At 35.3% G+C, this 23,600-nt stretch overlaps 1 protein-coding gene across 1 annotated transcript in view; it reads right to left on the reverse strand.

Annotated features, from left to right (window-relative positions):
• Positions 1–1,569: 1,569 nt before the first annotated feature.
• The window catches only part of LOC128664393 (ras association domain-containing protein 5), a 144,877-nt gene continuing 122,846 nt past the window's right edge, over positions 1,570–23,600 (reverse strand). The window contains exons 2-3 of the mRNA XM_053719224.1: positions 3,812–3,939; positions 1,570–1,683 (exon numbers count right to left, since the gene is read on the reverse strand). Of these exons, the coding sequence (XP_053575199.1) occupies positions 1,570–1,683; positions 3,812–3,939 (242 nt within the window). The remainder of the gene's footprint in view (positions 1,684–3,811; positions 3,940–23,600) is intronic.

Consider the following 23,600-nt stretch of genomic DNA (forward strand, 5'->3'; position numbering starts at 1 on the left):
TATCTATATGGCTCACATGAACTAGCAGTCTCCTGTTGTGAAAAGCAAATAAGAAAGCATGTGATAAGAGGCTGTCTATAGCGGCTTAGAATAAGGCAGACATTTAAAGGTTTAAATGTTATAAAGTTTTTTAAAATAACAATGTTGGTTGTGCAAAGCTGGGGAATGGGTAGTAAAGGCATTAACTCTCTTGTTAAACAATAACACATTTGGTGTAGACTGTCCCTTTAATGCAAGCTCCTCAGTAAGTGCTTCTAATTATTAATTTAAATGGATTATATATCTGTGTTTTATGTGTTTATTATTCTCTGTGCTAATATTGCCAAATATTACATTCCAGAAAACAAATATCAGATTCCTATATATTTACTTCATATCTGATACAAGCTTGTGAAATCAAGAGATACACAATTTCCATTTTCGCTTATCTAAAAGATCAATAATCTGCTACAGTTGGGGTACCTATAAATCAAATGAGTGCCTACAGGGGTACTTGCTACTAATAGGTTAAGAAACACTGCTATACAACACGTGGACTTTGAACAGGTGAAATTACCCTTTCTCGCTAAACTCATCGGCTCTGGCCGGCCATTGCACAATGCTCTTTTTTTAATGAGGTGATGTTTCCACATTTAAACCAATAGCCGTGCTAGTCATATGGCACTATTCTGTATGCTAGCACAGCTATTGGTTTAGAGGTGGAAACGTCACCTTAGAGGACTGTGCTGTGGGCGACCAGAGCCGCTGAGTTTAGTAAGGAGGCCGCAGTAAGGGGGTCCCTACCTACGGAAAAAAATTGTTTAGTGAGGGATGGAGAGAGATGGGTTCCAAATACTATAGAAAGGGGTGAGGGAGGGGGAGAGGGGTACTATAAACAATCGGTTGGGGGGAGGGTGTGGCAGGCCACTGTACTACAGACATTTTTAATTTTACAATTAAATAATATTTTAAAAAAAAAAAAATACTTAAAACTGAGTACTGGCAAACAGCTGCCAGTACCTAAAATAGTGGAACCTAGTTAAGGGGGGAGGGTTAGGGATATGGTTAATGATAATTATTCTAACTAAGGCCACAGTATGTCCCTGCAAAGTGAGGTGCCACCGGTTGATCAAAGTCACCACTAGTGATGACTTGGCGTATAGCACTTCTATGGTTAGCCATGCATTCTCTTAAAGTTTCACTCGTTTTGCCAATGTAGTAAAGGGAACATGGATATATTAAAATGTACACAGTATATGTTATAGTGCAAGTAAATATGTGATAAATGTTATCTTTCCTATTACAGTGTGGATGATGGAATGTTTTTGTCACAATTAAACTGTTGCCGTAGAACATCCTAGACATCTTTGGAACCCTTTTCTTTTAGAAAGACTAATGTCCCTTCTGTAACAGTCAACAGGATCTGTTTTAACCAACAAATCTCTGAGGTCTGTCTCACATCTGTAACCAACATATTCTTAAATGGTAATGTTGAATCAGACGAAAGAACATGTCAATGTTACCTCAGTAATCTGCCAATTGATGCTGTGTTCAACCCAAACCTTTTTAAATCAATCTATTGTTTAGATCTTACTTCTCCTTATGGCCAAAAAAAAAAGTCTCTTGAGTCACATCCTGGATCTGTTGTATCTGTATATCCAGGACCTTCTGTTTGTACCCTCCGTTAATAACCCTTTCCCTTATCTGTGAGACCACAACCAGTGTATTAGTGTTGTTTCTAGTAGTTCTAACAAACTGAGACCTGGTAATTCCCTTTAGTTAAGATGGAGATGACAGCTATCTGCTTGCAACAAAGAGTTTTGATCAGTTGGTTTACTGTAGAGTTAAGTATGTAATCCCTTATCCATGATCTTTATCTCTAAATTGAGAAAATCTTCCCCATGCTATATGTTATTTTAAATCTTAGAATAGTATTAAATTCTTCAAACCAATCAAGTGACGCTTTCTCCTCACCTCTCCAGATGAAAATAATATCATCAATAAATCTTCTGTAAAAGACTATAGAATCATTAAACTTAGGCAATAGAAATTAATTCTCAAAATGTGCCATAAATAAGTTGAAAAATGCAGGGGCCATTGTTACCCCATTGCCGTGCCAGATTTTTGTAAATATAATCTTAGTCAAGCATACTTCAATCAAGCAAAGTAAGAATTGTATTGGATGACGCTTATAGCATGGAGAATCAGAGACCAATTGTTCGATCGCAGCCAGTCCTTTATCATGAGGAATGATAGTATATAAATTATTTACAACTAAAGTTACCAAAAAATCTCCCTTAATTACCGATATTTGTCGCAATGCTCTCAAAAGCTCATTTGTTTCATTCAAAATAGTTTGATTATCAGCTACCACTAGTTGTAATGCATTGTATAAAAATGTGGCTTGTGGCTGTAATATAGACTCCTGAGCAGAGATAATTGGTCTACCGGCAGGTTTGACCAATGTCTTCTGGATTTTAGATATTGTGTACGGAATAGGAATTTTGGAAATTTAGTCTTCATAAATTCTTTCCAACGTTAGTCCAGTGATTTAGATAACAAAGTAACAAGAGTATTGCATTAAGCAATTATACTTTTTTATTGGACTAACTATACATTTATAAGTTGACAAGCTTTCGGAAGAATGTCTTCCTTTCTCAGGTCTGAAGCAATACTGACAATACAGAACATTAGAATGTGAAATATTCATATTTTCATGTCGGGTTAGCACACATGAGAATATGTAATCGGGTTTGTGCAAGATTAGGGTGTTAGGTTTTTTTTCCACTTTTTTTCTCCATTGACCTCTATGGGGGAATACGTGAATGCGCATGCAATATTCTAAGTTCGGCTATTTGCGCTCTTTGGGTTAGCGCGCAAGTGAAAACAGTCTACTTTCAACTTATAATACGAGCGCAACCCAACCCGCACAAAAAGCTTATGTCTAACACAGTTAACACTCGAGCGGGAGCATTAAATAACGCTTCACTCATAATTTGGCCCTTAGTATGTTGTAAAATTGGTGTCATATGTTGTATAACTAGTCTTATAAAAGTTTTGATTCTTGGGTTATATTAAACTGGTTCAAATTTAGAACTTTTTTTAAATGTAAATCCTACTGATTTCAAAATTTGGTGTTGGAAATATTCTTTCATTTTCTACGTTCGTTGGAATCTATTTACAGTAGATCCACTATAAAATCAGGTTCAGTGACATTCTTACTCGGTATAAATGATAAACCTCTATTCAGCAATGTTATTTCCCCTTCCGACAACACATAGGGTTAAAGTGAATGTAAATTTTGATGCTAAAGTGCCCGGTTTTTAAAAATTCGATTAAAAACAGGGGCACTTTAATTCATCAAACTTTACATTTAACTCCTGTTGTGAAAAAAAATTACCTTTTAATCTTGACAGCAGCTCCAGCTTCCTCCACCGGTTGCAAAGCCTCTTCCTGGGTCTAAAATGAGGAACCCGGCTTCCTCCAATCACGGCGTTGAATCAGACACTGATTCCCTGGGGGGGGAAGCCGTGATTGGAGGATTACCTATCCATCATTTCTGACGTCAGAAATGGCTTGCGACGACCGGAGAAAGCTGGAGCTGCTGTCAAGTTTAAAAGGGAAGTGTCCCTGTTTTTATCAAATTTTTAAAAACCGGGCACTTTAGCATCAAAATTTACATTCACTTTAAATGTATTACTATACTATATATCTGCCCCAGGAGGTCTGTGGCTTAAACGCTGTGCCTTTTACTCTTAAAATTACATTTATACACTTTGCTCTTCAGAGAACATGGTTATTCCATACATGAAACAATAGACGAAAAAGTTACCTTATCATTGTTGTTATTGGAGTGGTCCAATGTTTCATACGCAGGGACACATTCCATTAATTTTCCATTTGGTTCGCAGTTCAGGTGCACCTGCTCTTTGCAGTGGGCATGACATGTGTATTTACAGTCTAAAGAAGCAAAAAAAAAAAAGACCAGTAAATAAATAGTTAAAAATGTCAACGTTTTTATATTTAATAATTTGAGCACTTGACTGTGTAAGTGCTTTCAGTTTATAGGGACCACTATTTGTCCAAAAGTAGAAACGGTCTACAAAACACTAAAGGGACATGCAAGCGCCTTTCGGTCCAAATTAGAGCAAAATGCATATTGCAAATCAGCAAAAAGTCACACCCGTAGATAAAATATCTTGGTCCCATAAATAACCTATACACTCACATGATTACATCTTACATACAAAAGGATGGATAAAGTGTTCTAAACAAGAAATAAACAAATACAAATCAGAAGTGAGCAACTGACTAATGCATCTGTTATATGCATGAAATGGAACTAAGTGTATTTATGCAATGTGAAAAGGATATACACTTAGACTAATGTACAATTTAATAAATATGCTGTATAGCATCATTAAAGGGACAGTTTACTCAAAAAACTTCTCCCCTTTAATTTGTTCCCAATGATCCACTTTACCTGCTGGAGTGTATTAAATTGTTTACAAGTAGCTCATTTACCCTTATATTGGCATTTGAAATAGTTGATTTAGCATGTGGTATCCCCACCTATTCTGAAAGTTTGTGGCCGCAGGTCCCAGCTATAGATAAGCTTTGTAAACACAGCCAGCAGAAGAAACTATACTCCAAGTGGGATATAGCAGAGATAAGGTAATAAAATGTTGATTTTCCATTGTTCTCTCCAAGTACTGGTAATTGTTTTATGGAAAGATACAAGATAAAGAAGCAGGTATATGTACACAATGTGATAAAGTAATGAGATCTGATTATAACTACAAGCTCAACCCATTTTATTAGGTTGTGGCTTCAAAACACAAAATCAGAGCTTTAATATACACAAAAAAACATAAAAAGCTATTTTTCATACATTTTTTCTCTGTAGTTGGTAAAAAAAAGCAATTGTAAACACATTAAGCCAAAAACTATTTTACAGTATACTGTCCCTTTAACATCTTTAAAGAGACACATTTATCATGGTATTACGTTAGAGAGTTGTGTGTTCATCAAAATCTGAAGCTTGTAATCTTTGACCATTTAAAAGCAATAAAACTTTATTTCTTTGAAAAGTTAAAAGTGATGTTTTCACAGCATAGTGGAAAATTGGACTGACAGAGAAATCTGATCTAATGTGTTTTATAGGGCACATCAGTGAGATCAATGACACTTCTTACTCTTACTTAAAGGAGTAAAAGATACATAAAAGGCAAAATTAAACTTTCATGATTCAGACAGAGCATGCAATTTTATAAGAAGATATTTTTTAATTCCATTATAAATCTGTGCACAGTCTTTTTATGTTAGAAATTCTGCAGCTTCCAACACAACAATGAATCTATCAGAAGAAAGCAATGTATGTCTGGATAGGCTATCAAACCTAAAGTCTGTGACATAATAGTATAGAAATCTTTAATGTCTATTGTTGCCATCTTGGTTTTCAAGTCCAAGTAACATTTTAACTAATTAAAGGGATACTCAAGTCAAAATTAAACTTTCATGATTCAGATAGAAAAGCAATAACTTTCCAATTTACTTTCATTAACAAAATGTACACAGTCTTTTTATATTTACACTTTTTTTGAGTCATCAGCTCCTACTGAGCATGTGCAAGAATTCACAGAATATGTATATATGCATTTATGATTGGCTGATGGCTGTCACATGATGCAGTGGGAGTGGAAAAAGACATAGCTTTAAAATTTGTCAGAAAAAAAAAATCTACTACTTATTTGAAGTTCAGACTAAGTGCTATTGCGTTGTCTTGTTATCATGTATTTGTTGTTTATGCAAATCTTCTGTATTTACTGGTCCTTTATTATCATGCATGCTATCTTCTAAATAGCCCGGATGTTCCCTCATCAACCTTTAGAGAGTTCATACTGGGTACATCTGGGTGTGGGGAGAACAATTAACCGAGGGTTTATGGATCTTGGGGACTAAAAACTTCTCATTTCACTTTATCCAATAGTTGTTTCAGTTCCATCTTAACTTTAAAAGTGGGTTAAACTTAAAGGGACATTAAACCAAAAATTTGTCTTTAATGATTTAGAAAGAGCATGCAATTTTAAACAACTTTCTAATTCACTTCTATTATCTAATTTGTTTTATTCTCTTGATATTCTGTGCTGAAAAGCATATCTAGATAGGCTCAGTAACTGGTGGCTGCACATAGATGCCTCATGTGATTGGCTCACCCATGTGCATTGCTATTTCTTCAACAAAAGATATCTAAAAAATTAAGCAAATTAGATAATAGAAGTAAATAGGAATGTTGTTTAAAATTGGATTCTCTATCTAAATCATGAAAGAAAAATTTTGGGTTTAGTGTCCCATTAAACTTTCCATAGAGGTAAGTAATAGAATATAAGATTATGGTGGCCAAATCTTGGGGAGATTATTGCCATCTTTTATTTATTGTTCATATAGTATTTGGTGACCCTTTTGTATAAATAAATTACATAGAATTTTATGGAAATTAATAAAGTTACCAATTATATGTTTTTGAGCACTATAATGTAATTTTATTTTGGTTTTCATTTTTTTAAAGGGACAGTACAGTAAAAAGAAAGCCACTTTCCTTCTATTATTAAATATGTTTAATACTCTTGGTATTCTATGCTGACAAGCATATCTAGGTGAGCTTAAGAGTCAGGACATGTCTTTAACATTCCATGGCAACAGTGCATGCAAACATGTATAACACTATTACAAACAGTGTTGCAAACACTGCTGTCTCAGTGCTAAAGACGCACACATGCTCCTGAGTCTACATAGGTTTATTCTTCAATAAAATATACTAAAAGAGTGAAGAAAATTTTATAACAGAAATAAAGGACCAGTCAACACAGTAGATTTGCATAATCAACAAATGCAAGATAACAAGACAATGCTATAGAACTTAGTCTGAACTTCAAATGAATAGATTTTTTTCTGACAATTTTAAGTTATTTCTATTTCCACTCCCCCTGTACCATGTGACAGCCATCAGCCAATCACAAATGCATACACGTACCATGTGACAGCTATCAGCCAATCACAAACGCTTCATATGTCATATATGCCTTAAAATGCCCTTGTAGGCTATTATACATAGTAGAAACAACCCAGCAGGTCAGAGACTGCATTGGTCAACATAACTTAAATATCAGGAATCCTGATTTGGAACACCTTCCAGTCCCTAACCATCTTCTTGTAATGGGCCACCAGGTTCACCGATTGAGATATATGGTTTTAGATAAGGCAGAGAAAAAAGCCAGAGGTGGTGATAGGTAAAGGGATCTGCTCCCTAAGGAAGCTAAATAGATTTGGATGCTAGATAATATGTATCCTAAAGGGATGAACAGGGAGTTTGATTTAAATCCCTTTATTTAATATATTTACCCCCACATTTAATAAGCTGTTAATACATTAGGTTGTTTTTACTCTTGGACTTAATGCATAGAACCATGAGGGGTACAATGGGTTAAGAATATACTTATGTGTGTGAAGGTGTCATGTCTACGCCCCCAAAAGTTTTTTTTGATTGGCCCATGTTTTATTGGTTATGGTATACGAGTGTGATGTTCACATTATGTGCCAGATTACGAGTGGCGCACTATCGTTTGTGCACAAGCAATATTGGGTTTTTGCGATAGTTTGCACTCAAGTTAATTTGCTCTCGTATTGCAAGTTTAAAGTAAATGAGAACATGCGAGCGCAATCGCGATTTACACTAGAAGGATTACAGTGACCTCAGAGCTCTGGTTAACTGTTTCGCGAAACTAAAATGTCACAAAACACATCACAAATACATTAAAACAGTTACACTCATAACACCATCTAGTAAACTAAGGTAGGCCATAATATGAAACAGGTCTACAAACCATTTAATTACCACTTTGCTCTGTATGTAGATAGTCAGATTTCTAATGAGCCAAGGAAATCCATTTATTGGACAGTACAGGAATGTTCTCATTTATAATTTATTCTAAGCTATGCTTTATTATATTAGATAGAATAAGCAAGGCATGTTGGATACAATGAGTGTGCATATTTCACTTTCTGGTAGCTTTATGCAGATATTAAAGTAAGAAATATGCAAAGATTTATAAAAACCCTTCACATTTTATTAGATTTAAACAACATAATCCTATTTTCATGATACACTCTCAGATCATTTTAGTTTATAAAAAAAATATTACAACGCCCTGTGAAAAAGACGGGCAACTCGCACAGCCTAGTGTGGGGGTACAGTATGAAATCTACCATGTGCTCCTAAAGTGCATTTTTGTTTAAAACTGCTGTGATGCAATTCTGTCTAACACCAGAAGTCAATATGCCATTTACAACAACCTATACATACTAATGAAGCTGTAACGTATGCACATTTCCTATCAAATCCTTATGAGAGTATAATATCAGGGAAATAAATAGTAATTACTCATCCTGGATATGTCCTAAAAAGATCCACAAATTACAAATGAGCTTATAAATACAAGCATTATTTTCAGTCTCCTCTGATGAATTGTTTTGTTTATCCTATTAGAATACACAGTGTGTTTTCCAATAGACATTTGCTTTTAGCAGAGACCATTTGACAGATACATGGTTATTACTTTAACACATTATACAATGTTTACAACTTCTAGATAAAGAATAATACAGGTATTGATATAGATACATCCATACCTGATGTTTTGGATTTCTTCACTTGAAATTTGATTTTGTTGGACAGCTTGTATATTGCAGTTCCCATCCCAGAGGTCTTGGCTGTGAAGCCGGGAAAGTGTACTGTTATTGCAGCAAGCGAATAATTGAACGTCTCTGACTCAGTGAAAGCAGGCAGACAGCCGATGCTTAAGAGCACAGGTCTCCTGCTTTGTGTCTCATAACAGCCTGCTCCAATCAAAACCTGTAGGAAGTCTTTTACCCCTGAGCTTAACCATGGAATATTTGCCTTTCAAATCAGACTAACAAGAACAAATATAGAATGAAGTAGGGACATGTTGGTATAATATTTAGACACTGTCACAGGGATGTATGATTTCACTGTATGCCATGCGTTTCTGAAATTAGATACATTTAACCTTTCTTGGTAGAATGAACATGAGGATGACAGTTTATAATGAAATAAGGTTTCCGATGCCTTTGTAAGAAGTGCAACTTGATCCTATACCTAGAGACAAGGTAGGTAATTCCTCCCGGTTTGCAAATAAGGGGAAAACTGGGTTTTACTGTATGTTTACAATTCATTGTGCTACCAATTATTCTATAGGTAAGAAAGGTGTTAATAAAAATGGGTTATGCTTTTTATTTGTTATTTACTATTTAAAAACATTTTTAAAAGGGACATAAAAGTGCAAAAAGAAAATGTTCAAATGTGATTCAAACCATGCAAAGGGGTTAAATATAAAGTTGTCATCTTCAGAGCAGCAATGTATTGCTGGAAGCTACTTCAGCACACCTGGTAAGTGGTATTTGTACCTACCAATCACAAGATAACTACTTAGATATGCTTTCAAACAAAGGATACCAATATTTTAATTTTGATAAGATAAGTTTATTAGAGTCTTTTATAATTGAATGCTCTATATGAATCATTAACACTTTAGTTTGACTTTCACATCCCTTTAATGAATTAGAGCAATTTATTTTTTAATCACATTGTCCCTTTATGTCAACTTTATTTAACCTTATCTTGATTTTCCCTTCAAACTATTTACATAGGAAAGTGTAATTCAGAGCTCAACTAACCCAGGGAGTTACTGGCTCCTACAGTTTTGGCAAATGAACAATGTCCGCCAGCTTCCAAGATTCATTTAAAATAGACCTTTATTCAGCAAAACATGGGTCAATACAGCAAACAGCTACAACATGCCCTTGCTCATTTTAGATTTTTACCCCTAAATCTTTACTTTTTTGGGTTATTCTTCATATATCTATACACAGGTACCACTGTATGGCTCCTAAAAGTATGTCTGGCTCCTAAATATTTGTATTAGCTCCTACATTTTAAACAGATTTATCGACCAGTTTACCATAGGTATACAATTAAGGGGCAGTTGTATAGCTAACAAATGGGATATAGATCCAATTATTTTTCAGTGTTGTTATACATATAGGCACATACATGTAGCAGGTAATATAACATACAAAGTGCTATTGTGTAGAACATAAACCCACAGACAGAGGGGAAATAAGTAAACACAAATCAATAGTCAGATAAACAGGCAAAAATATGACATATGACATATATAAATAACAGGTGCATATAGCCTGTAATCCTACCCAATGTGAGCATGTGTATAGGCAATAACACAACACACATGATGTAGTCCTGTAAACAATCATCTTAAATGCAGAGCGTGTTTATACATTTACTAGTTTAACACTTAGAGGTGGCAATTCTATAACCCAAATTATTACATGCAATAATAAAAAAGATAGCATGTACATGCCTGGTACAGATAAACTGCCTGTGAATCATCATGCAGGGGTCAGGTAAACAGCTAATACTCCTACATGCAAAGTGCAGGCCGGGAGACCCACACTATCAATGTGGCTTATTGTCTATGTATATTAATTTCACATAAAGATGGCCACTGTATATGGTACGTTTTCCTGCATTTGAAGGGGTGATACACCTCACAGAAGTGGACATAAGTTACCAATTAATATCAATTTTCCCCTTTCCTTCTCCAATTTTTTCATTACATTTTCTCTTACGTCTAGTTTACTCCTTTATCTCAAGTAACTCCCTTTTCTCCTCTTTCCTTGAATTTTGTTGTTGTTGTACTTTTTCCCCAACAACATTTTCTTTGCCTTCTTTCTCTTTCAATCATTGCTCAATCAACTTCTCTTTTTTTATATTAAACAACTTCTCCTAAAAATCACTCACTGTTCTCTTTCTATGACCCCTTTATTAAAGGGACAGTCCACACCAGAATTTTTGTTGTTTAAAAAGATAGATAATCCCTTTATTACCCATTCCCCAGTTTTGCATAACCAACACAGTAATAATAATACACAGTTTACCTCTGTAATTACCTGGTATCTATGCCTCTGCTGACTGCCCCCTTATTTCAGTTCTTTTGACAGACTTGCATTTTAGCCAATCAGTGCTCACTCCTAGGGGCTTCACGTGCGTGAGCTCAATGTTATCTATATGAAACCCATGAACTAACGCCCTCTAGTGGTGATAATTTGTCAAAATGCTTTCAAATTAGAAGGTCTAAGTCTAAGAAATTAGCATATGAACCTCCTAGGTTTTGCATTCAACTAAGAATACCAAGAAAACAAAGCAAAATTGGTGACAAAGTAAATTGGAAAGTTGTTTAAAATGACATGCCCTATTTAAATCATGAAAGTTTTTTTTTACTTGACTGTCCCTTTAAAATATCTAAATGAGTACACAAAAACACTGTATAGCGATTTGGATTTTTTAATTATTTTCAAGGGTATTATAATAATTAAAGTCTAGTCAAAATTAAAATTTCATGATTCAGATAGGGCATGCAATTTTAAACAACTTTCCAGTGTACTTTTATCATCAAATTTGCTTTGTTCTCTTGGTAATCTTTGTTGAAAGCTAAACCTAGGTAGGATCATATGCTAATTTCTAAGCCTTTGAAGGCTGCCTTATCTCAGAGCATTTTGACAGTTAGATAGTGCTAGTTCATGTGTGCTATATAGATAACATTGTCACGTGGAGTTATTTATGAGTCAGCACTGATTGGCCAAAACACAAGTCTGTAAAAAGAACTGAAATAAGGGGCAGTCTGCAGAGGCATAGATACAAGGTAATCACAGAGGTAATACATGTATTAATATAACCGTGTTGGTTATGCAAAACTGGGGAATGGGTGATAAACGGATTATCTATCTTTTTAAACAGTACAAATTCTGGAGTAGACTGTCCCTTTCAGTGAAGCTGCCAAATCAATCTGAAAATAACATTTAAGTTATGTACATTATATTTCCGATGTTTATGGGATTTAAGCACATGAAAAGCAAACTAAAAACCATAAACAGACGTATCACATGCTTTTTAATGGGACATTGAACACTAAATAAATCATTGATAGAATGATGTAGTATTCAGAGCAAAGATACTAGTATGTACATGTATTTTTTTAAATGATATCAGTTGTTTAAATATTGAAAAAATAAGGGTAACATTTTAATGTCCATAAAGCATTGGGCGTCGCCATATTGTAACCGGTTTCTTTTTCTGCTAACGCCAATTATGGACAGTTATAAATGGCTTACTTGAGTGTGCAACCAATGACTGTGTGGAATACTGCGGTGTCTGCACTTGCACTTTTAATAGGAATTTGGGTATTCAATCATTTTCAGAATTAAATTGTGATTGATTTGAATAACAATGTTATTAATTTGTAATAATACAAGGTAGAGTCTTTTGTGGTACAAATGCATTTGAAAAGCATTGGATAAATGGGTTATTGTGTGTTATTTTTTCCCTCTTCAGCTCCTGTGAAACCCGACACTGGAGAATCTGATAGACGGCAGCTTGATCACGCACTTTCAGCCTCAACAGAAGCCAGCGTCCTTATAGCTTCTGATTGGCGGTAGCACTATGCTTCTTGAATAGGGAAAACCAGCTGCTAAGCTGGAAGGACTACAAATAACATGGGGTGGGTGGGGGGATTTATATAAAAAATAAAACTGGCAAAACTTTTTTCTATTATAGGAAATGAAGGTAAGTATAAAAAGGTATAGTATATTTAGTTTTATATTTAATTTTCAAAGGAACTTTTACTGTGCCTTTAAGTTTCTTTAGTTGTATGTCTCTCTTAAAAATATGTAGACAGGCTGGCTGAGCTGACTCTGCTTTCAAATTCTGTATTTCTAGGTCACTGGTTTGATGAGGACAAACATTAATAGAAAACTAGTAAAGGTCATATATGTTACTTAGTTCCTCTGAAGTGCTGTCACATTGAATAGATATCTTCAGTAATCTGTACAAAGTGCCCTTAAGCTCAAGTCTTCCTCTCTACAAGAGTTGTATCCACTCAAAGTTCAACATAGCTTGGTCCAAAGAGGTTTACAGGAATTGCAGTTACGAATTTAGGTCTAGATTATGAGAGGACCGCTATTTATCACTCCCGCTCACGTGTTAACTGTGCTCAACTACAGCTTTTTGTGCACGTCGTATACAGCGCGTATTACAAGTTGAAAGTAAAAAGTTTTTGCTTTGCGCTAACCCAAAGCACACAAAAATACAAAGTTACAATATCGCGATTGCGTTAACGTATTCTCCAAAAGACTTCAATGGAGCACGAAAAAGTGGAGAAATCCCCCAAAAAAGTTGAGCAAACTCGATCTCAAGTGCGCTGACATAACATATTAATATTTCACATTCCAATGTTTTTCACATAGCAGAATATGTTCTATGTAATACATAGTTAGATATATATATTTGATGGTATTTAGGTAAAGTGTATATATATATATATATACACATTATATATAACATATATAGTTATATACAGATATATATAGAAATATCTATTTAAAAATACTTAGAACATTATGTGAAGAACATTGGAATGTGAAATATTTACAGTACAAACACAAACACTTCATTAAATATGGATTTTGCATAAATAAGATTGTACATTTTCAGCTTCTGAACTGCAAAGGGCTCTAAAGCACATATACACACACACACACACACACACACACACACATACTGTGTGTATGTATATATATATATATATATATATATATATATAAAAACATACATACATATTTAGACATTTATATGTATGTATCTCTATGTTAAAGCCTTTTGCAGCCTTTTTTTTCTCTAAAACCTGAGACCTCATATCTTTGAGCCCTTTTTTAAAAATATTTTAAATTAGTGTTATGAGTGTAACTGTACTTTTAAATATATATTTTTTTAAATGTTTTTTTTCTACAACGTTTTATTCAAGGGTAACAGTTAACCAGAGCTCTGAGGTTGCGCTAACCTGACGCAATTTCTGAAAATATTCTAGAGACCATTAAACTAATGTAAAATAGAGACAATGAGCATCTACCATTATAGATTTCTAAATAAACTACTGAAAACATTGCACAGGTATAGAAATAGTGTTTGATTTCATGTGCTGAAAAGCTACAAGTATATGACATTGATATGTCAGACATATCTTTATTATGTAGACTGTGCTGCTGATATATTTCTGTCTTGTTGCCAGGAATTACTGATATAAGACATTGTCTAACTAAATTTGGCAAAAAATAGATTCTTTACCGACAGCATTAAGGAAGAGTGCAGTATAGCATCTCATAAATGATTAATTAGCTGATACCAATATATTGCTAGATGTGATGTCTGCAGAGGAAGCCAAGATATATCCTCAATTAATGGAAGGAACAGTTTTCTACATATTACATTATTTTATATTTACAGACTTCCCAAGAGCACAGCCAACATCACTGTATTGGAAAGAGAAAAAAACAAAAGCAAGGATGTTAAAGGGACATTAAGCACTTTGAGATGGTAATATAAAATGATAAATTAAATATATATAAAAAAAAGTCTGCAATATACTTTCATTATTTATTTTGTCGCCTTTTCCTGTAATTCTATTCTGAAATTGTGAGCTTTTCAGTTCCTGCTAGAAATGGAAGTGCAGAACATTGTTATATTCTGCATAGCCATTGGCTGCACACTCTAGTGACCTATTTATTACTGTCTCTAATTGGCCACACCAAATAAGGTAACTTAAGTTACAACATGGCAGCTCTCATTGTTTTATAGACAGTAAGGGGGAGTTTTAATAAGCAGTGGATGCTGCTTTCTCCACCCGTAGTTTCCGGCTCACCGGAAACATAAGTTAAGAAGCAGTGGTCATAAGACTGCTGCTCCTAAACTTGCCCGCCACCTTTTAGGTGGTGGACTGCAATCATCCTGATCCAATACGATCCCAATGATTGACACCCCCAGCTAGCGGCTGATTGGCCATGAATGTGCAGAGATCGGCATTGCACAAGCATTTTACAAGAAATGCTTGTGCAATGTTAAATGCGTATTCTGTCGGCATTTAGCGATGTCCGCTCGTCATTTAATAAACTGACCCCTAAAACTTTACACTTATTTTGTCAATATTTTAACAGCTAATAAAACTTAAAAAATACATCTACATGTTATTCTCAGACTAATATTTTATTTGAAAGCACCATTCTATCTAGCATTTATTTAGTGTTTAATGTCCCTTTAAGTCTAAGGCATTTAGCCACAGTGCACCCTCCAGTGATTTTTTTTGTTTAGTTCCCACTACTCAACAATCCCTCCCATTTACAACACACATTTATGTACATCTTTATAACTGTACAAAGAATTGCTCATAAAAACCACCCAAGTGATAACTTGTACACAAAATGCTATGACACCCTTGAGTTAGACGGACCTATACCACCATGGTCAAGTGCAGCTAAACAAAAAATGTCCTTATAACATACTAACATCTGCCTTGTCTGTACTCCAGACCACAGCCAGCACTCATGACTCTTCAGGTTAACAAATAATTTAAAAAATGTTGAGATCTCTCATTAAAGCTACAAAGCATAGATAACTCACATCTACATATCTGTCCACTGGGGCATTCAAAATGTCTACCATCAAACCCTAGCACCACCGCCACCACCAAACAATCCCTTAGTTGCACAATTATCCCGCTAATCCACCAGGAATCTAATTTGTGATATGAACTCCATTGTTCTGAATAACTTTGTGGAAATATTTTATCCAACACTTATGCCTGCAATAATTCCCTGGAACTAATCCTGACTTGATGGCATTAGACAACTTTTGGAAAGATTTGTCTGCAATCTAAAAGTCAAATGCATCGTAATCATAATCTCATTAGGTTGTCAGCTGCTGATGAGGCTTACATAAAATACAGTCTGGATAAAGAATCAGAGCAATAACCTGGGACCTGATCTTATCACAAGAGCTGTCAGAACCTTAGCAAATAATTTTATAGCAGTGGCCAACCCAGAGGTAACAGCCACAAAGTACTGATGCAAAGTTTCCATAACAAATCTTGATAAATGGAGATATGAAATAAGCCTCACTCATACCTGCCATGGCCATACCCTAAACAGGTTCTAGACATAAAATATAACCTTAGCCAAAACACAACCTCATCTATTTTGCGGCGCTATACAAATAAATGATAATAATAATAATAATCTATTCATTCTTTAAAACAGAGTAAAACACTGGTCAACTCAGGGAAATCCTGCAAATTACTAGACAATTAGGCGTTCTGATTATATGCATTGTTAGAAGAAGATGTATGGAGCAGGTCTGAACCACTGTTTGTGCGTTTTAGTCCCACCATGAGTGATGTCACATGTTAAGTAGTCCATGATGTAATTTAGGATTTCATCACATCTGAGTTGTGTAACTAGCGCTGATGATTGGATCAGTGGTGGGTTCAGCTTGTTACTAGCAGTGCACTGTGGGTCCCGTGCGGCACTTCTACTGGGAGTTAAACACACAGTAAAGCAGGGCCTAAAGGATTAGAAGATGTAATATTTAGACTATTATGGCCCTTTAATTAGGGAGAAGACAAAAGTATTTTTATTTCTTTGTTGCATTGAAAAGAGGACAATTTACAATAGTTTAGTGAATTTGTTTTGGTTTGTTTTTGTTTTCTCATGCATTTGAGGTGTGGGAACTGTACTTCTGTAAACTTAACTGCTTCGATGTGCCGTTCTCATCAAGCACAAAGTGGCCTGAGTGCGCATGATGACGCTTTCTTGTCATGTAGGGGGATCGCTGAGCAGAAGTGGTTTTCTGTGATTCCCCACACACTATGAACCGGTAATTGTTGGGGGCCAAGTGGGCGACACTCCCAAACCTTCAATGTGAGTGTCAGTGATGTTGCCACAAAATTGTGGTGAATTCACAAAGGGAAGGGGTAAGTGTAGCTGCAAAGGAGCTGAATGGGGGTGGCTATTCTAACCCCTCAATCTCAGCTCCTTAGCAGCTACAGATAATCAAGACCCCCTCATTTAAAAGACAATCATCTGCTCTTTCATATGGTGTTGGTCTTTGTGGTGTTACATATGTAAACAGTGCTCTTTCATGTGTGCAATAAAACCTAGGTTACTGTCCCTTTAACTGACGTCACTAAATGCAGCACTGTCACTGATTGGTTTAGAACAAAAATGCCATTATTTCTAGTTTCTGATTAGAAACAGCAATGGACACCGGGTGAATTGGGTTATCAAACAAGATGTCTCTGGGCTGCTCTAGATCTGCATATAAAATAACCATTTGAAAGGTTCTGAAAATGTATTTTGTAATACAGCGCTTAAGTGCTGATACGTATACTATAAATTTAGGGTGGGGGATTCCTGAATGTTCCCTGTCATCCATATCTAAAGCTTTTTTATGTTATAGTGGTCAGGTGACTACTTAGATATGCAGATACCATCCTTTATTTTCTCCTCTTCACGTGCACATAATTTCTTTATTCTTACCATATCCTAATTCAACATGTAGTTATTGTGCGCTACAGTGCATTTCTCTGTCTTTTTCATTTCATTGTATAAAGAAGAACAGTGCAATTATTCAAGGGACATCAAAAATGCAGAAAATGTTCTAATGTGTTACAGCATTTTATTATTGGAGTATTGCTTGTATACAACTATGTGTTTAACCTCTACCAAGAAGTTAAATACATAGTTAAAATTAGCTCCAGAGCAGCAATGCATTGCTGGAACTTAGCTGAACACATCTGGTGAGCCAATGACAATAAGCATATGGGTGTAGCAACAAATGACTAGTTAGCTCCCAGTAATGCATTGCTGCTCTTGAACCAACCTAGTCATGCTTTTCAACAAAAGGATACCAAGAAAAAAAAATGTGATAAAAGGAGTAAACTAAAAAGTCTATCGAAACAGGCCAGATTTTTAGGATTACCTTGGATGAGAGCAGGTAAAATAACCATATTTACTAATTATCTGATTATTTCACCTGTACTCCAGTTCAGATATCCTCAAAATATGGCCTGTTAGGGAAGCCTGAGGTCAGGTTAGAAATCCAGTGCTCTATGTGAATCATGAAAGTTTCATTAAGACTTTCATGTGCCTGTAATAGTTTATTTAGTCAGTCATGCTATTCTTCTACAAACCACTAGGTGTCACCTGAACACTATAGGTAAGAACAGAAGCCTCAAGACTTGTTAGATTACAAAGTTATGCAAACATTCAACAGTTAAAAAATACATTAGAGGAGTTGTTTTCTTCTGTTTTTTTATTTGTAAAATGGATATTCTTGTACTGAGAATATAAACAACAACAACAACATTGAATTAGTGCATTTATTTTCCTGATTGTCCTATAATTTACATCTAAATATGTTATTTTTCACTCCCATGAGTGGTTGCAGTATATATATAACATACCTAAGTATGATGTTTTTGCTTTTAACCCTACTACATACTCGTAGTGATCACTGAGATCAGAGCAGGCGCTATTTATATCCAGAGAAGGGAGAGCAAGAGGAAAATGCCCCCAGGTTTAGGCCCCTCTAGATACATTAATCTGGTTCTCATGTAACTTAGTGGAACGTTTGAACCCTTTTTGGAAATAGGAGAATAAACTTTCCTCTTATAATTGGATTTAACCTTCTGGTTATCACTCAGACTGTTAGTCTCACAGGTGTATGATGTCTGTTTCCTTAAAAGATAATATGTTTTAAAGGATATTTAAAGGACTAATAAAGGGATATGAAACCCCAACATTTTCTTTTTTGTAATTCATAAAAAAAAACATTCAAGTTAAAAAAAAGTTTACAATAATGTAAGTAGTGGAGGAGTTTGGCTATAATAATACGAGTAAATTATAAAGTTGCTCTATCTGAATCATGAAAGAAAACATTTGGGGTTAGTATCCATTTAATACTATTAGCCATAAACATTTCCCCTTTCTCCTTATTATGGTATCACCATAGTCTCTATTTATGCTAAATTGTGTCCAAAATTAATTTGGATAATGTATATTTAATACGTATATATACTGAGAGAGCGGTAATCATATATTGAAAAAAACTACTTTTTCATAAACTGACCGCCACTCTGTTGGTGAATACAAAATGCCAGCAGATGGCGCTAAAGATTTTCAGCCAGTTAATGGAAAAGTACCATTATTTTCAGAAGCATAACTTCCCTCTCAGGTGCTTGATTCTCTTTTCCCCACATTTGTCACACTTTGGCATCCACCCCAAGTGAATCTTGGGAATAATGTTTACAATGGGGGCTTTTTATTTACCTTGTGATCCAATCCCCAGGGAGGAATAATAAAGATTTGGAGCTTTTTATTAACTTCTCCTAGCTCTGTGTCCAACTACATCAACTCCCCTTCTCAGCATCACCAAACTACAAACCAACTCTCATTTTTTTTCTCCAATCTGTAAACAAGATCTCCCAACATGCCGTTCTATATACCAACACCCCTCCCCCCTGGTACTCAGGCAGTTTAAGCTCCACAATCCAAAGCAAGGAACCCAGTGAAGGTCTTATTTTCATAAAATGTAGCTTTTATTAGCCTTTACGTAAAAACACATTTGTACAAACAGTCGGTGCAAACCTCCATCATCTTATCTGCACTCATTTGCTTTTTTAAGGTGCATTATCAATTTTGCATCAACAATCATGATAGGATAAACATTATTTGGAATAGCACTGGACATACTAGGTAGCTTAAATGTATCCCCATATACTTATCCCTGCAACTTGCTCCTCTGCTTGCCCACTCGCTGACCCACCCCATATAATTACCCTTCTCACAGCAAAACACACTGCTGCCTAACCCACTTACTGTCCAATCCATTACTTAGGCTGTTAACTCACTTCTACCTGCAACAGTCTCTGATCCCCATATATTAACCCCTCCACTGACTTTATTTTGCCCCAATACAATTCTGTTCTTGCTCCAGTCCACATACTTACTCCTCTCCCTGCCCCGGTCCTCTTCACTCAGTGCTTCACTATACTTCTCAACCCACTCCCCTAAAGCTTTTAACTACCTCAAACTGTTACCCTAATACCTGTCCCAGAACATTCATAGTTCCTCTCTCTGTCTGTTCCCTCACTGCCTTTAAAAAAGAATATCACAAAGAAATGAATATCTATTTCTCATTGTTCTGACTTCATTAAAGCCCACTAATTAGTTATACGCAGGCGCCATGCTAGCCTATAGGGGGACCTAGAAAAAAATGGTTAATATATATATTTATATTTAGCTATTAGATGGCGATTAGACAGGAATATACTGTATGTCTGTTTATATAAATACCCGTTAAATAAATTATTACTAATTGTAACTAAGCTGAATCAGTGCTAAACCACTTTAAAGGGACACTACTCTCATATGTTATTGCATTTCATCCTGTTCCTGCGGGCTCTTTTCAAATCAGTTTTCCTATATAAATAGCTTAAAGGTGCCAAATACTGAAGCTCCGCCTCTTCATACTGGGCGCCGCCATCTTGGAGCTCAGGTATTTGGTGACAGAGGCAGTGTGCATTTACATATCAATTAGGTTGTCAACATTTTGACAACTATATAAAGTGCTTCAGGTTAGGGTGTATGATACAGGAGCTGTACTTTTTGCAGTGACTGCACTGCTCTATATTATTGTTGAATGCTTTTTTTATGTATACTTTTTATTTTTATTGTATACTAACGCCAAGCAAATGATACAGCTGTAAATAAGTGGCCAATATCTCTGTTCTGTGAGTGTGCTTGCTTCTGTCACAGGCTGTAAGAAAACCAAAGCTCCAAGATGGCGCCGCCCAGTATGAAGAGGAAAAGCTTCAGTATCTCACATCTTTAAAGGACCAGTCAACACAGTAGATTTGCATAATCAACAATTGCAAGATAACAAGACAATGCAATAGCACTTAGTCTGAACTTTAAATGAGTAGTAGATTTTTTTCTGACAATTTTAAAAGTTATGTCTTTCTCCACCCCCCCTGTACCATGTGACAGCCATCAGCCAATCACAAATGCATACACGTACCATGTGACAGCCATCAGCCATTCACAAATGCATACACACTTATTCTTACACATGCTCAGTAGTAGCTGGTGACTCAAAAAGTTTAAATATAAAAATACTGTGCACATTTAGTTAATGGAAGTAAATTGGAAAGTTGTTTAAAATGGCATGCTCTATGTGAATAATGAAAGTTTAATTTTGATTGAATGTCCCTTTAAGCTATTAAAACAGGAAAACTGATTTGAAAAGAGCCACAGAAATAGGATGAAATGCAATAACATAGTGAGTAGTTACTATTCTTTTGTACTTGTGCACAGCAGTTTAACGTCCCTTTAATGGAAGAGAATAGGCAGCCTACAACTGTCTCTTTCCGTAACTACACATGTGCAAACAACAATTCAAGAGATAGAGCATGCAATTTTATATAACTTTCCACTTCTTCTTTTATCTAATTTGTTTTGTTCTCTTGCTATCCTTGTTTAAAAGCAAATCTAGGTAGTCTGAGGCGTAGCAATGCACTACTGGGAGCTAGCTGGTGATCAGTGGTGGTTGCACATAAATGCCTCTTGTCACTGAACTAAAAACTATAGATTTATAGCTGATGGGGATATAGATAGGTAAATTACATCTTCCTTATTTGAGAACTATCAATTAAAGGGACATGAAACCCCAAAATTATTTCATTATTCAGATAGAGAAATACTTTCTATCAAATTTGCTTTGTTCTCATGTTTATCTTTGTTGAAGAGATATCTAGATAGGTAGCGTGCACATGTCTGAAGCACTACATGACAGAAAATAGTGCTCTTGCTAATGTATAACATTGTAGCAAAACTGCTGCCATATAATGCTGCAGACACGTGCACACTCCTGAACTTACCATCCTGCTTTTTAACAAAGGATAACAAGAAAACAAAGAAAATGTGATTATAGAAGTAAAGTGTAAAGTTGTTTAAAATGTTATATTCTATCTGAACCATGAAAGAAAATGTTGGGGTTTATGTCCCTTTAATGTGTAGAACTCTATACTGCTTTAATGTTGTAGAGACCAAATAAAGGGAACATATTTCTGATAGTACAGACACAGTTCCTTCACTTTCTTTGGTAAAAAGAAGAATATTTTCAATCATGTAGTTGACTATGCATATTTAAAGAAATGACAACATATTTTTGGATTAACTATTGTATTCTATGGAGCATAGTGATGTTACAAACGTGTGTCATGTAAGCATTGCTCAGGTCTCACAGGGTTTGGCTTTTCTAAATTTATAGGAAGCAGGACACAAAATAATGCTGATCCTAAGTGTATAGAGAGACCCTAATGCTCAAAATATAATGCTGATCCCAAATTATATAGAGAGACCCTAATGCTCAAAATATAATGCTGATCCCAAATTATATAGAGACCCTAATGCTCAAAATATAATGCTGATCCTAAGTGTATAGAGACCCTAATGCTCAAAATAATGCTGATCCCAAAGTGTATAGAGACCCTAATGCTCAAAATATAATGCTGATCCCAAATTATATAGAGAGACCCTAATGCTCAAAATATAATGCTGATCCTAAGTGTATAGAGACCCTAATGCTCAAAATAATGCTGATCCCAAAGTGTATAGAGACCCTAGTGCTCAAAATATAATGCTGATCCCAAATTATATAGAGAGACCCTAATGCTCAAAATAATGCTGATCCTAAGTGTATAGAGAGACCCTAATGCTCAAAATAATGCTGATCCCAAAGTGTATAGAGACCCTAGTGCTCAAAATATAATGCTGATCCCAAATTATATAGAGAGACCCTAATGCTCAAAATATAATACTGATCCCAAATTATATAGAGAGACCCTAATACTCAAAATAATGCTGATCCTAAGTGTATAGAGACCCTAATGCTCAAAATAATGCTGATCCCAAAGTGTATAGAGACCCTAGTGCTCAAAATATAATGCTGATCCCAAAGTGTATAGAGACCCTAATGCTAAAAATAATGCTGATCCCAAATTATATAGAGAGACCCTAATACTCAAAATAATGCTGATCCCAAATTATATAGAGAGACCCTAATGCTCAAAATAATGCTGATCCCAAATTATATATAGAGACCCTAATACTCAAAATAATGCTGATCCCAAAGTGTATAGAGAGACCCTAATGCTCAAAATAATGCTGATCCCAAATTATATAGAGAGACCATAATGCTCAAAATAATGCTGATCCCAAATTATATATAGAGACCCTAATACTCAAAATAATGCTGATCCCAAAGTATATAGAGAGACCCTAATGCTCAAAATATAATGCTGATCCTAAGTGTATAGAGACCCTAATGCTCAAAATAATGCTGATCCCAAAGTGTATAGAGACCCTAGTGCTCAAAATATAATGCTGATCCCAAATTATATAGAGAGACCCTAATACTCAAAATAATGCTGATCTCAAAGTGTATAGAGACCCTAGTGCTCAAATTATAATGCTGATCCCAAAGTGTATAGAGAGACCCTAATGCTCAAAATATAATGCTGATCCCAAAGTGTATAGAGACCCTAATGCTCAAAATAATGCTGATCCCAAAGTGTATAGAG

Source organism: Bombina bombina, chromosome 6, assembly GCF_027579735.1.
Source record: "Bombina bombina isolate aBomBom1 chromosome 6, aBomBom1.pri, whole genome shotgun sequence".
Lineage (NCBI taxonomy): Eukaryota > Metazoa > Chordata > Amphibia > Anura > Bombinatoridae > Bombina > Bombina bombina.